General features: G+C 40.1%; 1 protein-coding gene across 1 annotated transcript in view; it reads right to left on the bottom strand.

The window, feature by feature from the left end:
- Positions 1–4,987: 4,987 nt before the first annotated feature.
- tes (testis derived transcript (3 LIM domains)) overlaps positions 4,988–19,471 on the bottom strand; it is a 23,862-nt gene continuing 9,378 nt past the window's right edge. Inside the window, exons 4-7 of the mRNA XM_061894298.1 lie at positions 19,125–19,471; positions 8,954–9,169; positions 8,715–8,873; positions 4,988–5,343 (exon numbers count right to left, since the gene is read on the bottom strand). The exon at positions 19,125–19,471 is cut by the window's right edge and continues 79 nt beyond it. Coding sequence (XP_061750282.1) covers positions 5,152–5,343; positions 8,715–8,873; positions 8,954–9,169; positions 19,125–19,471 — 914 coding nt within the window. The 3' untranslated portion in view covers positions 4,988–5,151. The remainder of the gene's footprint in view (positions 5,344–8,714; positions 8,874–8,953; positions 9,170–19,124) is intronic.

Below are 19,471 nucleotides of genomic sequence, written 5' to 3'. Positions count from 1 at the left end.
TTTATTATTCTTTACAATAAAACAAATACATTTACTTGAACATTGTCAGGAAAGAAGAGGAAGGAATTTAAAAGGTAAAAAGGTATATGCGTTTAAAAATCCTAAAATCATTTTTAACGTTGTATTTTTTTCTCTAAAATTGTCTTTCTGAAAGTTATAAGAAGCAAAGTAAAGAAATTAATGAATTTATTCAAACAAGTGAAGACCATCCATCCATCTTCTTCCGCTTATCCGAGGTCGGGTCGCGGGGCCAACAGCCTAAGCAGGGAAACCCAGACTTCCCTCTCCCCAGCTACTTCGTCTAGCTCTTCACGGGGGATCCCGAGGCGTTCCCAAGACCAAGTCTTTAAAATATTTTCTTGGATTTTCAAATTCTTTTTGAGTTTTGTCTCTCTTAGAATTAAAAATGTCGAGCAAAGCCAGACCAGCTTGCTAGTAAATAAATACAATTTAAAAAAATAGAGGCAGCTCACTGGTAAGTGCTCCTATTTGAGCTATTTTTAGAACCTTGTCCTTGTTTGACAATAACTGTTCACTCCTCTGGTCCTTATGGACTACCTGGGGACCCATGTTCTACATCTTATTTAATGACAACATCCTTTTTTCATTGCAATAACAAACTTAAGTATCATGGTTCAAAATGTGTTATGTTAAAGGCAACAACATGTTTTATGGTTGCCTTTATTTTGAAAAGTATCAAACCCACGGTGTACCCCGCCTTCCGCCCGATTGTAGCTGAGATAGGCACCAGCGCCCCCCGTGACCCCAAAGGGAATAAGCGGTAGTAAATGGATGGATGGATCAAAATAAATGTGTGCACCGGTATAACAAAATTAGGACAACCCTAGCACTTAGTCCTTGTTTGACAATAATTGTTCACTTTCAGTTCTGGCCACCTGTCATCATTAGACACCATTAGAGTGTGAAGGGACTCACCCGGACTCACCTAAACCTCAAGGTTGGCTCACCTGAAGCAGCGCAGGTTTGTCTCGTCTCAAGGTCATCAACACTGATTGTGCAAGACGTCTTCACGAGGAACAGACACTTCTTTTAAGTGCCGTGACTCGTTGCCTTTTTGACCCGCCTTGCTTCTTCGCTAACTTTACTCGTCGTCGGACCTAATAAAGACCCAATCAGAACAAACTGAAAGGATTTCAAAGTCCTCTTTTATCTGCTGGAAGAGGCAAATATTGACAATATTATGATTGTATTACAAAAATACTGACAGAGAGACCCTCGGGTTCTTGGACTCCTCCCTGACTAGGGTCCTCCCCCCACCCCGATCGCTAAGCTCCAAGAAGAGTCCTGGTGGTTCCAAACTACTTTCATTCACAAATGATGGCGGCCACTGTGCTCACATGGACCTTAAAGACGGCAGATTTTTTTTCCCGTACCCTTCCCCGGTTTTGTGCCAGGGGACAATCCTGTCTCGGAGGTCTACAGACGACTCCTTCTCAAGGATGATCAGGTGAACGGGATGCACCTGAGCTCTGTTGGAATAATTGTTTCTAAATCATCACAAAAAACTTTGTATGAAATTGTGTTCCGGACAAGAAAACAAAAGGCTGAAACCTTCCAAGAAGAAGGCTCGTAAAACTTTACTCGGATTTCAAAGCGGACCGATGACAGGATCTGCCCAACTTCCACAAGAACTCTTTTTGAAGAATTTACGAACTCTTTTTTAACTGTTTATGGATCTCTCTTTGAACTATTTTATGGAATTCTTTTTGAACTATTTGACGAAACTCTCTTCGAACTGTTCAGTAACCGAAGGCAACAATGTTTACGACCCACTTCCCTCAGGAAGCAGCTGTGGGAAGGAGGGGGGAGAAAGTCAAATAAAGGAGGAGTACGATCTTGGGGAAGAGTGTGGTGCAGGACTGTACAGAGAGTACAGTGGCCATGTCTCTCCTCAGATCTGAGTCCAAATTTAATTCTGTCTCTGTTTGATTCTTTGCCTTTTGTCTTGTTTTATAGATGTGGTCAGTGTTTGAACCTGACAAGCTCACTTTTGAGCGCCAATAAAAGGCTGCCAATACTTACGTACATGTCATTCCTTACTTTTATTTCAGTACATTTGCAGATATGTCTAAACCAGGGGCGCTCACACTTTTTCTGCAGGCGAGCTACTTTTCAATTGACCAAGTCGAGGAGATCTACCTCATTCCTATTTATAATTTATATTTATTTATTTATGAAAGAGACATTTTTGTTAACAAGTTAATGGTGTTTAATGATAATACAAGCATGTTTAACACATATAGATTCCTTTCTTTCACGAAGACAAGAATATAAGTTGGTGTATTACCTGATTCTGATGACTTGCATTGATTGGAATCAGACAGTAATGATGATAACGCCCACATTTTCAAATGGAGGAAAAAAAAAAGTCCTCCTTTCTGTCCAATACCACATGAAAGTGGTTGGATTTGGCATCTCATTTGTCCAACTTGCATACTCGTTTTTGAACACTTTGTTATGAGAGTAGCATGTGTGTGTGTGGCCCTTTAATGTCTGGCAGCAGGTGAGTGACGTCAGTTACTATGCGGGTGGGCAAGCAAGTGAGAAAGCGGTCGCTGAGGCCGGTTGGAGAAATACATTGGCATCAAACTCCGTAGCTTGCTAGCTTGTGCACGCTAGCTTTCTGAGACTCTTATTTTGTTAGCACAGGCAGGATGAAACAGGTCTTTTATGGTGAAGACAGGAACTGTGCAGTCGGTCTTCAGAGTTTTGACAGTAGGTACGGAGTCTCTAGAAATAAAATGTGTTTCTCTGCGTCCGCCCTGTTAGTGATTTTTTTCTTAAATATGAGCTCACAGCAGCCAGCATCATCTCACAAGATCCTCGGGTGCCGAGAATGTCAAACAACTGACGAAAGTGAAGTCTTGGTATGATTGATGATTGCTCATTTTTATGTATATTTTTTAATGCCTGGCTTGAGATCGACTGACACACCCTCCGAGATCGACCAGTCGATCGCGATCGACGTAATGGGCACCCCTGCTCTAAACAAACATTTTCACATTGTCATCGTGGGGTATTGTGTGTGGAATTTTGAGGACAAAACTGAATTTGTTCCATTTTGGAATAAGGCTGTAAGAAAAGTGTGAATATTTACGGATGTACTGTATGAGTATTCCTGTATGTCGAAGTACTACTGTCGATGGAAACATGTTTTTTTTTAATATCGACTCACCAATCATAAAGCCAAAGAAAAAGTGTTTTGGTAACGCTTTAGTACTGGGAACATATTCACCATTAATTAGTTGCTTATTAAAGTAAGAAAGACTTAATTTAGAGTTATTTGGACACTGGGAGAACACATAAGGGTTAGGGTTGCTAATAAGCAATAATTCTGAGGTTATTGAGGGAAGACTGGTTAGTGGCTTACTGGTTGTACAAACCCCATTTCCATATGAGATGGGAAATTGTGTTAGATGTAAATATAAACGGAATACAATGATTTACTAATCCTTTTCAACTCATATCCAATTGAATGCACTACAAAGACAACATATTTGATGTTCAAAATCATAAACTTTGTTTTTTTTTTGCAAATAATAATTAACTTAGAATTTCATGGCTGCAACACATGCCAAAGTAGTTGGGAAAGGGCATGTTCACCACTGTGTTACATCACCTTTTCTTTTAATAACACTCAATAAAAGTTTGGGAACTGAGGAAACTAATTGTTGAAGCTTTGAAAGTGGAATTCTTTCCCAATCTTGTTTTATGTCGAGCTTCAGTCGTTCAACAGTCAGTTCAGCGGTCGTATTTTACGCCTCATATTGCGCCATACATTTTCGATGGGGGACAGGTCTGGACTGCACTCTTTTTTACAAAGTCACGCTGTTGTAACACGTGCTGAATGTGGCTTGGCATTGTTTTGCTGAAATAAGCAGGGGCGTCCATGAAAACGAAGGCGCTTAGATAGCAGCATATGTTGTTCCAAAATCTGTATGTACCTTTCAGCATTAATGCTGCCTTGACAGACGTGTAAGTTACCCATGCCTTAGGCACTAATGCACCCCCATACCATCATAGATGCTGGCTTTTGAACATTGCGTCGATAACAGTCTGGGTGGTTCGCTTCCCCTTTGGTCCGGATGATATGGTGTTGAATATTTCCAAAAACAATTTGAAATGTGGACTCGTCAGACCACAGAACCCTTTTCCACTTTGCATCAGTCCATGTTAGATAACCTCGGGCCCAGAGAAGCCGGCGGCGTTTCTGGATGTTGTTGATAAATGGCTTTCGCTTTGCATAGTAGAGCTTTAACTTGCACTTACAGATGTAGCGACCAACTGTATTTAGTGACAGTGGTTTTATGAAGTGTTCCTGAGCCCATGTGGTGATATCCTTTAGAGATTGATGTCGGTTTTTGACACAGTGCCGTCTGAGGGATCGAAGGTCATGGTCATTCAATATTGGTTTACGGCCATGCCGCTTACGTGGAGTGATTTCTCCCAATAATGGCACCCAACCTGTTCCCAATCAGCCTGCACACCTGTGGGATGTTCCAAATAAGTGTTTGATGAGCATTCCTCAACTTTATCAGTATTTATTGCCACCTTTCCCAACTTCTTTGTCACGAGTTGCTGGCATCAAATTCCAAAGTTAATGATTATTTGCAACAACAAAAAAAAAGTTTATCAGTTTGAACATCAAATATGTTGTCTTTGTAGCATATTCAATTGAATTTGGGTTGAAAATGATTTTCAAATCATTGAATTCCGTTTATATTTACATCTAACACAATTTCCCAACTCATATGGAAACGGGGTTTGTATATAAGGCCATGCAAAATAAGGCATTAATAAGTACTTAATAATGACTAAGATGTTACTCATTTGCATGTCAATAAGGAACTAATTAATGGTGAATGTATTCCCCATACTTAAGTGTTACCCATGTTTTGAATAAATCAATACTTTTACAAAACCCCAGTTCTGACTGTCAAGATGATTTATGTCGGCCAACCAATAATTGCTTTTGACAAGACTTTTATTCCAGAAAAAGTGTCCTATTTCTGCAGGAATGTGACATTCAGTAGTTGTGCTGCCACTTTATCGGTGGCATTACGGTAATACCAGCGTCTGGAGTAGGGAGTGCGTGCAGTAGATTTGTAGGCGTGGTACCTTCAGGACCATCTAGGCGGCGCTGTTCCTCTTGCACTCCGCCGAGCAGAAGAGGCGTCCCTGCGCCGCCATGAAGCGCTGGCCAATCAGACACTTGCTGCAGCCGGCGCACTTGAAGCAGTGCGGCGCGGCGTGCCAGTGGTGCTCGCCGTACGACACGCGCTGGGCTTCCGGTTCCACCGGCTGCTGGCAGGACGAGCATTTCTGTGCGGGTGGAGGACGCACGTCAGAATTCATGCGCTCGTCTGGTGTTCGTCACCTCCAAAATTTCGTGTTTTTAAAAATCAGTGTTTTTAAAATTCAGTGTTTGAAAATTCTGTGTAAAAAATGTGATGTTTGAAAATTTTGAGTAAAAAATTAGGTGTTTGAAAGTTCAGTTTATATAAAATTCAGTGTTTGATAATTCCATCCATTTCATCCATTTTCTACCGCTTATTCCCTTTCGGGGTCGCGGAGGGCGCTGGCGCCTATCTCAGCTACAATCGGGCGGAAGGCAGGGTACACCCTGGACAAGTCGCCACCTCATCGCAGGGCCTGTTTGATAATTCAATGTAAAAAAATTTGTGATTTTAAAATTCAGTGTTTTTCAAATTCCAAATTCAGTGTTTTTAAAAATGTGTGTTTTGAAAATTAAGGGGTTTCAAAATTCAGTGTATAAAAATTCCGTGTTTTGAAAATTCTTTTTTTTTTTAAATCATTGTTTTTAAAAATGTGTGTTTTGAAAATTCAGTGTTTAAAAAATTCAGTGTTTGAAAATTCAAGGTTTGAAATTCAAAGTTTGAGAATTCTGTGTAAAAAAAAATTCTGTTTGAAAATTCGATGTTGAAACATTTAGTGTAAAAAAAAATATATATGTTTTTAAAATTAAGTGTTTTGAAAAATCAATGTTTGAAAATTCAATGTTAAAAAATTAGGTGTTTGAAAAATCACTGTACAAAAAATCCACTGTAATTAAAATTCGGTGTTTGAAAAGTCAGTGTAAAGAAAAATAGTGCTTTTAAAATTTTGTGTTTTTAAAAATCAGTGTTTTTAAAATTCAGTGTTTGAAAATTCTGTGTAAAAAAAAATTGTGATTTTAAAATTCAGTGTTTGAAAATTCAGTGTTTTTAAAATTGTGTCTTTTGAAAATTAAGTGATTCAAAATTCAGTGTATAAAAATTCCATGTTTTGAAATTTTGAAAACTCAGTGTCTGAAAATTCAGTTTTTTTAAATTCAGTGTTTTTAAAAATGTGTGTTTGGAAAATTAAGTGTTTCAAAATTCAGTGTATAAAAATTACGTGTTTTGAAAATGAAGTGTTTTTTAAAATTCAGTGTTTTTAAAAATGTGTGTTTTGAAAATTAAGTGTTTGAAAATTCAGTGTATAAAAATTCTGTGTTTTAAAAATTCAGTGTTTGAAAATTCAGTGTTTGAAAATTCAGTATTTTTAAAATTGTGTCCTTTGAAAATTAAGTGTTTCAAAATTCAGTGTATAAAAATTCCGTGTTTTGAAAATTCAGTGTATTGAAAACTCATTTTTTCTAAATTCAGTGCTTTTCAAATCGTGTCTTTTGAAAATTAGGTGTTTGAAAAATTCAGTGTATAAAAATTCTGTGTTTTGAAAATTCTGTGTTTTTTTAAAATTCAGTGTTTTTAAAATTGTGTCTTTTGAAAATTAAGTGTTTCAAAATTCAGTGTATAAAAATTCCGTGTTTTGAAAATTCAGTGTTTTAAAAATTCAGTTTTTTAAAATTCGGTGTTTTTAAAAATGTGTGTTTTGAAAATTCAGTGTATAAAAATTCTGTGTTTTGAAAATTCAGGGTTTTAAAAATTCAGTGTTGTAAAATTCAGTGTTTTTAAAATTGTGTCTTTTGAAAATGAAGTGTTTCAAAATTCAGTGTATAAAAATTCCATGTTTAGAAAATTCCGTGTTTGGAAAATTCAGTTTTTTAAAATTCAGTGTTTTTAAAATTGTGTCTTTTGAAAATTAGGTGTTTCAAAATTCAGTGTATAAAAATTCCATGTTTAGAAAATTCCGTGTTTGGAAAATTCAGTTTTTTAAAATTCAGTGTTTTTAAAATTGTGTCTTTTGAAAATGAAGTGTTTCAAAATTCAGTGTATAAAAATTCCATGTTTAGAAAATTCCGTGTTTGGAAAATTCAGTTTTTTAAAATTCAGTGTTTTTAAAATTGTGTCTTTTGAAAATTAGGTGTTTCAAAATTCAGTGTTTTGAAAATTGAGTTTTTTAAAATTCAGTTTTTAAAAATGTGTGTTTTGAAAATGCAGTGTTTAAAAATTATGTATTTTGAAAATTCAGTGTTTGAAAATTCAGTTTTTTAAAATTCAGTGTTTTTAAAATTGTGTCTTTTGAAAATGAAGTGTTTCAAAATTCAGTGTATAAAAATTCCATTTTTTAGAAAATTCCGTGTTTGGAAAATTCAGTTTTTTAAAATTCAGTGTTTTTAAAATTGTGTCTTTTGAAAATGAAGTGTTTCAAAATTCAGTGTTTTGAAAATTGAGTTTTTTAAAATTCAGTTTTTAAAAATGTGTGTTTTGAAAATGCAGTGTTTAAAAATTATGTATTTGGAAAATTCAGTGTTTGAAAATTCAGTTTTTTAAAATTCAGTGTTTTTAAAATGTGTAAAAAAAAGTAGTGATTTGAAAATTCAGTGTTTGTAAAAATATGTGTTTTGAAAATTCAGTGTATAAAAATTCTGTGTTATGAACATTTTGTGTTTTAAAAAATGTGTATTTTGATACACTGAATTTATAAACATTATATTTTCAATGTATACATTTCAGTGTATTTAAAATCCAGTGTTTAAAAAAAACAATGTAAAAAAAGAATGTGTGTTTTTAAAATTCAGTGTTTCAAAATTCGTTGTGAATAAATCAGTGTTTGAAAATATAATGTTCATAAATTCAGTGTTTAAAAATTCTGTTTTCAAAATTCAGTGTTTTAAAATTTCAGTGTTTTGAAAATTCAGTGTTTGAAAATTCAGTGTAAAAACTTTAGTGTACACATTTCAGTGTTTAAAAAATCTGTGTTTTTAAAAATTCAGTGTTTTAAAATTTCAGTGTTTTGAAAATTCAGAGTTTGAAAATTCAGTGTAAAAATTTTTAGTGTTTTTAAAATTCAGTGTGAAAAAAATCATCCATCCATCCATCCATTTTCTACCGCTTGTTCCAAAATCTGTGTTTGAAAATATAATGTTTATAAACTCAGTGTATGAATTTCATTGTATTTAAAATCCAGTGTATAAAAATTCAGTGTTTAAAAAAATCAATACAAACAAAGTGTGTGTTTTTAAAATTCATTGTTTTAAAATTTAGTGCTAAAAATATGCTTATAAATTCAGTGTTTTAAAACTCAGTGTTTAAAAAAATTATGTATAAAAAGGCAATGTTTGATAATTAAGTGTTTTAAAAATTAAGTATTTAAACATTTTGTGTAAAAAATCAATTGTTTTTCAATTTTAGTGCTGAAAAATTTGGTGTAATTCTAAAACACATTTTTCTACACAATTTTCTTCCAGTGAAATTGTCAACATAATTTGATGTAAAAAAAAAAAAGCGAGAGAAATGAGGGCGTCTCACCACAGCGTAGTTGTTCATGTAGCACGGCGTGCAGACGGGCTTGTCGCGCTCCATCACGTAGGTCTCCCCCGCCAGGACCAGGTCGCAGTCGAAGCAGCAGAAGTGCTTGAGGTGCCAGTCTTGCCCCTCGGCCTGAGTGTACTCGTTACTGAAGATCAGCTGCGGGCGCAGGAGCACACGCGCGGTGAGCGAGCACGCAGGACACGCCCCCTCCCACCCCCCCTAGATATGCGCTGTACCTCGTCGCAGCCGGCGCAGCGCGGCTTCTCGCTGTCGCCGTAGTGACGGCCGCAGTAGAGCTTGCCTCTCTTCCAGAAGTAGATCATGTCCACCAGCAGCTCGCTGCACGTGCAGCACACGAAGCACGCCGGGTGCCACAGCGTGTCGTAGCCCGCACGCTCGGCGTAGACGGCGGGGTCGCCCGCACGCATGGGCTGCTGGCAGTGGCGGCATGACTGGCAGGGACGACAACAACATGAACTATTACACACAACATGACTGGCAGGGAAGACAACAACATGCACTATTACACACAACATGACTGGCAGGGACGACAACAACATGCACTATTACACACTACATGACTGGCAGGGACGACAACAACATGCACTATTACACACAACATGACTGGCAGGGACGACAACAACATGCACTATTACACACTACATGACTGGCAGGGACGACAACAACACGTACTATTACACACTACATGACTGGCAGGGACGACAACAACATGCACTATTACACACTACATGACTGGCAGGGAAGACAACAACATGCACTATTACACACAACATGACTGGCAGGGAAGACAACAACATGCACTATTACACACTACATGACTGGCAGGGACGACAACAACATGCACTATTACACACAACATGACTGGCAGGGACGACAACAACATGCACTATTACACACTACATGACTGGCAGGGACGACAACAACACGTACTATTACACACTACATGACTGGCAGGGACGACAACAACATGCAATATTACACACAACATGACTGGCAGGGAAGACAACAACATGCACTATTACACACAACATGACTGGCAGGGACGACAACAACATGCACTATTACACACTACATGACTGGCAGGGAAGACAACAACATGCACTATTACACACAACATGACTGGCAGGGAAGACAACAACATGCACTATTACACACTACATGACTGGCAGGGACGACAACAACATGCACTATTACACACAACATGACTGGCAGGGACGACAACAACATGCACTATTACACACTACATGACTGGCAGGGACGACAACAACACGTACTATTACACACTACATGACTGGCAGGGACGACAACAACATGCAATATTACACACAACATGACTGGCAGGGAAGACAACAACATGCACTATTACACACAACATGACTGGCAGGGACGACAACAACATGCACTATTACACACTACATGACTGGCAGGGAAGACAACAACATGCACTATTACACACAACATGACTGGCAGGGACGACAACAACATGCAATATTACACACAACATGACTGGCAGGGACGACAACAACATGCACCATTACACACAACATGACTGGCAGGGACGACAACAACATGCACCATTACACACAACATGACTGGCAGGGACGACAACAACATGCACTATTACACACAACATGACTGGCAGGGACGACAACAACATGAACTATTACACACAACATGACTGGCAGGGAAGACAACAACATGCACTATTACACACAACATGACTGGCAGGGAAGACAACAACATGCACTATTACACACAACATGACTGGCAGGGAAGACAACAACATGCACTATTACACACTACATGACTGGCAGGGAAGACAACAACATGCACTATTACACACTACATGACTGGCAGGGACGACAACAACATGCACTATTACACACAACATGACTGGCAGGGACGACAACAACATGCACTATTACACACTACATGACTGGCAGGGACGACAACAACACGTACTATTACACACTACATGACTGGCAGGGACGACAACAACATGCACTATTACACACTACATGACTGGCAGGGAAGACAACAACATGCACTATTACACACAACATGACTGGCAGGGAAGACAACAACATGCACTATTACACACTACATGACTGGCAGGGACGACAACAACATGCACTATTACACACAACATGACTGGCAGGGACGACAACAACATGCACTATTACACACTACATGACTGGCAGGGACGACAACAACACGTACTATTACACACTACATGACTGGCAGGGACGACAACAACATGCAATATTACACACAACATGACTGGCAGGGAAGACAACAACATGCACTATTACACACAACATGACTGGCAGGGACGACAACAACATGCACTATTACACACTACATGACTGGCAGGGAAGACAACAACATGCACTATTACACACAACATGACTGGCAGGGACGACAACAACATGCAATATTACACACAACATGACTGGCAGGGACGACAACAACATGCACCATTACACACAACATGACTGGCAGGGACGACAACAACATGCACCATTACACACAACATGACTGGCAGGGACGACAACAACATGCACTATTACACACAACATGACTGGCAGGGACGACAACAACATGCACTATTACACACAACATGACTGGCAGGGAAGACAACAACATGCACTATTACACACTACATGACTGGCAGGGAAGACAACAACATGCACTATTACACACTACATGACTGGCAGGGACGACAACAACATGCACTATTACACACAACATGACTGGCAGGGAGGACAACAACATGCACTATTACACACAACATGACTGGCAGGGAAGACAACAACATGCACTATTACACACTACATGACTGGCAGGGAAGACAACAACATGCACTATTACACACTACATGACTGGCAGGGACGACAACAACATGCACTATTACACACAACATGACTGGCAGGGACGACAACAACATGCACTATTACACACTACATGACTGGCAGGGACGACAACAACACGTACTATTACACACTACATGACTGGCAGGGACGACAACAACATGCACTATTACACACTACATGACTGGCAGGGACGACAACAACACGTACTATTACACACTACATGACTGGCAGGGACGACAACAACATGCAATATTACACACAACATGACTGGCAGGGAAGACAACAACATGCACTATTACACACAACATGACTGGCAGGGACGACAACAACATGCACTATTACACACTACATGACTGGCAGGGAAGACAACAACATGCACTATTACACACAACATGACTGGCAGGGACGACAACAACATGCAATATTACACACAACATGACTGGCAGGGACGACAACAACATGCACCATTACACACAACATGACTGGCAGGGACGACAACAACATGCACCATTACACACAACATGACTGGCAGGGACGACAACAACATGCACTATTACACACAACATGACTGGCAGGGACGACAACAACATGCACTATTACACACAACATGACTGGCAGGGAAGACAACAACATGCACTATTACACACTACATGACTGGCAGGGAAGACAACAACATGCACTATTACACACTACATGACTGGCAGGGACGACAACAACATGCACTATTACACACTACATGACTGGCAGGGAGGACAACAACATGCACTATTACACACAACATGACTGGCAGGGACGACAACAACATGCACTATTATACACAACATGACTGGCAGGGACGACAACAACACGCACTATTACACACTACATGACTGGCAGGGACGACAACAACATGCACTATTACACACAACATGACTGGCAGGGAAGACAACAACATGCACTATTACACACTACATGACTGGCAGGGACGACAACAACATGCACTATTACACACTACATGACTGGCAGGGAAGACAACAACATGCACTATTACACACTACATGACTGGCAGGGAAGACAACAACATGCACTATTACACACAACATGACTGGCAGGGACGACAACAACACGCACTATTACACACTACATGACTGGCAGGGACGACAACAACATGCACTATTACACACAACATGACTGGCAGGGACGACAACAACACGCACTATTACACACTACATGACTGGCAGGGACGACAACAACACACACTATTACACACTACATGACTGGCAGGGACGACAACAACATGCACTATTACACACAACATGACTGGCAGGGAAGACAACAACATGCACTATTACACACTACATGACTGGCAGGGACGACAACAACATGCACTATTACACACTACATGACTGGCAGGGAAGACAACAACATGCACTATTACACACTACATGACTGGCAGGGAAGACAACAACATGCACTATTACACACAACATGACTGGCAGGGACGACAACAACATGCACTATTACACACAACATGACTGGCAGGGAAGACAACAACATGCACTATTACACACTACATGACTGGCAGGGAAGACAACAACATGCACTATTACACACAACATGACTGGCAGGGACGACAACAACATGCACTATTACACACAACATGACTGGCAGGGAAGACAACAACATGCACTATTACACACTACATGACTGGCAGGGAAGACAACAACATGCACTATTACACACTACATGACTGGCAGGGACGACAACAACATGCACTATTACACACTACATGACTGGCAGGGAAGACAACAACATGCACTATTACACACTACATGACTGGCAGGGACGACAACAACATGCACTATTACACACTACATGACTGGCAGGGACGACAACAACATGCACTATTACACACAACATGACTGGCAGGGAAGACAACAACATGCACTATTACACACTACATGACTGGCAGGGAAGACAACAACATGCACTATTACACACAACATGACTGGCAGGGACGACAACAACATGCACTATTACACACTACATGACTGGCAGGGACGACAACAACATGCACTATTACACACTACATGACTGGCAGGGACGACAACAACATGCACTATTACACACTACATGACTGGCAGGGACGACAACAACATGCACTATTACACACAACATGACTGGCAGGGAAGACAACAACATGCACTATTACACACTACATGACTGGCAGGGAAGACAACAACATGCACTATTACACACTACATGACTGGCAGGGAAGACAACAACATGCACTATTACACACAACATGACTGGCAGGGACGACAACAACATGCACTATTACACACAACATGACTGGCAGGGAAGACAACAACATGCACTATTACACACTACATGACTGGCAGGGAAGACAACAACATGCACTATTACACACAACATGACTGGCAGGGAAGACAACAACATGCACTATTACACACTACATGACTGGCAGGGACGACAACAACATGCACTATTACACACTACATGACTGGCAGGGACGACAACAACATGCACTATTACACACAACATGACTGGCAGGGAAGACAACAACATGCACTATTACACACTACATGACTGGCAGGGAAGACAACAACATGCACTATTACACACAACATGACTGGCAGGGACGACAACAACATGCACTATTACACACTACATGACTGGCAGGGACGACAACAACATGCACTATTACACACTACATGACTGGCAGGGACGACAACAACATGCACTATTACACACTACATGACTGGCAGGGACGACAACAACATGCACTATTACACACAACATGACTGGCAGGGAAGACAACAACATGCACTATTATACACAACATGACTGGCAGGGAAGACAACAACATGCACTATTACACACTACATGACTGGCAGGGAAGACAACAACATGCACTATTACACACTACATGACTGGCAGGGACGACAACAACACGTACTATTACACACTACATGACTGGCAGGGACGACAACAACATGCACTATTACACACAACATGACTGGCAGGGACGACAACAACATGCACTATTACACACTACATGACTGGCAGGGACGACAACAACATGCACTATTACACACTACATGACTGGCAGGGACGACAACAACAGGCAGTCTTATACTTTTAGACACACATGACTGGCAGGGACGACAACGACACGTACTACTACACACAACATGACTGGAAGGGATGACAAAAACATGCACTATTACACACTACATGACTGGCAGGGACGACAACAACATGCACTATTACACACTACATGACTGGCAGGGACGACAACAACATGCACTATTACACACAACATGACTGGCAGGGAAGACAACAACATGCACTATTACACACAACATGACTGGCAGGGACGACAACAACATGCACTATTACACACTACATGACTGGCAGGGACGACAACAACACGTACTATTACACACAACATGACTGGCAGGGACGACAACAACATGCACTATTACACACTACATGACTGGCAGGGACGACAACAACATGCAGTCTTATACTTTTAGACACACATGACTGGCAGGGACGACAACGACACGTACTATTACACACAACATGACTGGAAGGGATGACAAAAACATGCACTATTACACACTACATGACTGGCAGGGACGACAACAACATGCACTATTACACACTACATGACTGGCAGGGACGACAACAACAGGCAGTCTTATACTTTTAGACACACATGACTGGCAGGGACGACAACGACACGTACTATTACACACAACATGACTGGAAGGGATGACAAAAACATGCACTTTTACACTTTTTGACAAACAACATGCAATCTTACACTTTTTGACACACAACAACATGACTGGCAGGGACGACAACAACATGCACTTTTACACTTTTTGACAAACAACATGCAATCTTACACTTTTTGACACACAACAACATGACTGGCAGGGACGACCACAACACGCACTCTTACACTTTGACTGACAACATGCACTCTTACACTTTTTAACACACAACAACATGACTGGCAGGGACGACAACAACATGCACTTTTACACTTTTTGACAAACAACATGCACTCTTACACTTTTTGACACAAAACAACATGACTGGCAGGGACGACAACAACATACACTCTTACACTTTTTGACAAACAACATGCAATCTTACACTTTTTGACACACACAACATGACTGGCAGGGAAGACAACAACAGGCAGTCTTATACTTTTAGACACACATGACTGGCAGGGACGACAACGACACGTACTATTACACACAACATGACTGGAAGGGATGACAAAAACATGCACTTTTACACTTTTTGACAAACAACATGAAATCTCACACTTTTTGACACACAACAACATGACTGGCAGGGACGACAACAACATGCACTTTTACACTTTTTGACACACAACATGCAATATTACACTTTTTAACACACAACAACATGACTGGCAGGGATGACAACAACATGCACTTTTACAGTTTTTGACAAACAACATGCAATCTTATACTTTTTGACACACAACAACATGACTGGCAGGGGCGACCACAACATGCACTCTTACACTTTGACAAACAACAACATGCACTCTTACACTCTTTAACACACAACAATATGACTGGCAGGGACGACAACAACATACACTCTTACACTGTGATAAACAACAACATGCAATCTTACACGTTTTTAACACACAACAAAGTGATTGGCAGGGATGACAACAACATGCACTTTAACACTTTTTGACAAACAACATGCAATCTTACACTTTGTGACACACAACAACATGACTGGCAGGGACGACAACAACATGCACTTTTACACTTTTTGACAAACAACATGCAATCTTACATTTTTTGACACAAAACAACATGACTGGCAGGGACGACAACAACATGCACTCTTACAGTTTGAAAAACAACAACATGCACTCTTACAGTTTGAAAAACAACAACATGCACTCTTACACTTTTTGACACACAACATGCAATCTTACAATTTTTAACACAACACATGCAATCTTACACTTTTTAACACACCACAACATGACTGGCAGGGATGACAACAACATGCACTTTTACACTTTTTGACAAAAAACATGCAATCCTTCACTTTTTGACACACAACAACATGACTGGCAGGAACGACAACAACATGCACTTTTACAGTTTTTGACAAACAACATGCAATCTTACACTTTTTGACACACAACAACATGACTGGCAGGGACGACAACAACATGCACTTTTACACTTTTTGACAAACAACATGCAATCTTACACTTTTTGACACACAACAACATGACTGGCAGGGACGACCACAACACGCACTCTTACACTTTGACTGACAACATGCACTCTTACACTTTTTAACACACAACAACATGACTGGCAGGGACGACAACAACATGCACTTTTACACTTTTTGAGAAACAACATGCACTCTTACACTTTTTGACACAAAACAACATGACTGGCAGGGACGACAACAACATACACTATTACACTTTTTGACAAACAACATGCAATCTTACACTTTTTGACACACACAACATGACTTGCAGGGAAGACAACAACAGGCAGTCTTATACTTTTAGACACACATGACTGGCAGGGACGACAACGACACGTACTATTACACACAACATGACTGGCAGGGATGACAACAACATGCACTTTTACACTTTTTGACACACAACATGCAATATTACACTTTTTAACACACAACAACATGACTGGCAGGGATGACAACAACATGCACTTTTACAGTTTTTGACAAACAACATGCAATCTTATACTTTTTGACACACAACAACATGACTGGCAGGGGCGACCACAACATGCACTCTTACACTTTGACAAACAACAACATGCACTCTTACACTCTTTAACACACAACAATATGACTGGCAGGGACGACAACAACATACACTCTTACACTGTGATAAACAACAACATGCAATCTTACACGTTTTTAACACACAACAAAGTGACTGGCAGGGATGACAACAACATGCACTTTAACACTTTTTGACAAACAACATGCAATCTTACACTTTGTGACACACAACAACATGACTGGCAGGGACGACAACAACATGCACTTTTACACTTTTTGACAAACAACATGCAATCTTACACTTTTTGACACAAAACAACATGACTGGCAGGGACGACCACAACATGCACTCTTACAGTTTGAAAAACAACAACATGCACTCTTACATTTTTTGACACACAACATACAACATGCAATCTTACACTTTTTAACACACCACATGCAATCTTACACTTTTTAACACACCACAACATGACTGGCAGGGATGACAACAACATGCACTTTTACACTTTTTGACAAAAAACATGCAATCCTTCACTTTTTGACACACAACAACATGACTGGCAGGAACGACAACAACATGCACTTTTACAGTTTTTGACAAACAACATGCAATCTTACACTTTTTGACAAACAACAACATGCAATCTTACACTTTTTGACACACAACAACATGACTGGCAGGGATGACAACAACATGCACTTTTACACCTTTTGACAAACAACATGCAATCTTACACTTTTTGACACAAAATTATGACTGGCAGGGACGACAACAACATACACTCTTACACTTTGACAAACAACAACATGCAATCCTAAACTTTTTAACACAACAACATGACTGGCAGGGATGACACAACATGCAATTTTACACTTTTTGACACACAACAACATGCACTCTTACACTTTGACAAACAACAACGTGCAATCTTACACTTTTTAACACACAACAACATGACTGGCAGGGACGACAACAACATGCACTCTTACACTTTTTGACAAACAACAACATGCACTCTTACACTTTTTGACAAACAACAACATGCACTCTTACACTTTTTGACAAACAACAACATGCAGTCTTACACTCTTTGACTAACAACAACATGCAATTTTACACTTTTTGACAAACAACAACATACAAATGTACACTTTTTGACAAACAACAACAACATACAAATGTACACTTTTTGACAAACAACAACATACAAATTTACACTATTTGACAAACAACAACATGAAATTTTACACTTTTTGACAAACAACAACATGCAATTTTACACATTTTTACAAACAACAACATGCAATTTTACACTTTTTGACAAACAACATGCAATTTTACACATTTTTACAAACAACAACATGCAATTTTACACTTTTTGACAAACAACAACATGCAATTTTACACATTTTTACAAACAACAATATGCAATTTTACACTTTTTGACAAACAACAACATGCAATCTTACACTTTTTGACACACAACAACATGCAATTTTACACTTTTTGACAAACAACAACATGCACTCTTACACTTTTTGACAAACAACAACATGCACGCTTACACTTTTTGACACACAACAACATGACTGGAAGACACGATAACAACATGGAGGCAAACAGTTTTAAAAGCATCAAGTTGAAATCGTTAAAAGCTCTTACAAAGCTTTTCTGCGACGATCCACTCAGTTGCAACCCGGCGGTGGCCGCAGTGCCCACAGCTCCTCCGGCAGGAACGGACCCTCCGGACGCGGACCCCGCTCGTGGTCCGGCAGCCTGCAGGCCCTTTCCGCCCGACGCGGCTCCATCTTTAGTCCCCGCGGCGTCACCGGCACCCTGAGCCGCCGCCCGCACCAGAACCATCTCCTCGGGCATCCTGACGTCGCCGATGCCCAGGGCCTCGTCCTTGTACTTGCGCACATACTGCTGCATCTGCTTGACCTCGGCCGCGCTCAGGTCGTGGCACCTGGCGGGGTCCTGGTCGTGTTCGGGCAGCTGGCAGGCCATCT

This window comes from Nerophis ophidion, linkage group LG03 (genome assembly GCF_033978795.1).
Source record: "Nerophis ophidion isolate RoL-2023_Sa linkage group LG03, RoL_Noph_v1.0, whole genome shotgun sequence".
NCBI lineage: Eukaryota > Metazoa > Chordata > Actinopteri > Syngnathiformes > Syngnathidae > Nerophis > Nerophis ophidion.
Note: the sequence above shows the minus strand (reverse complement) of the source record. Positions and strands in the feature narration are given on the sequence as shown.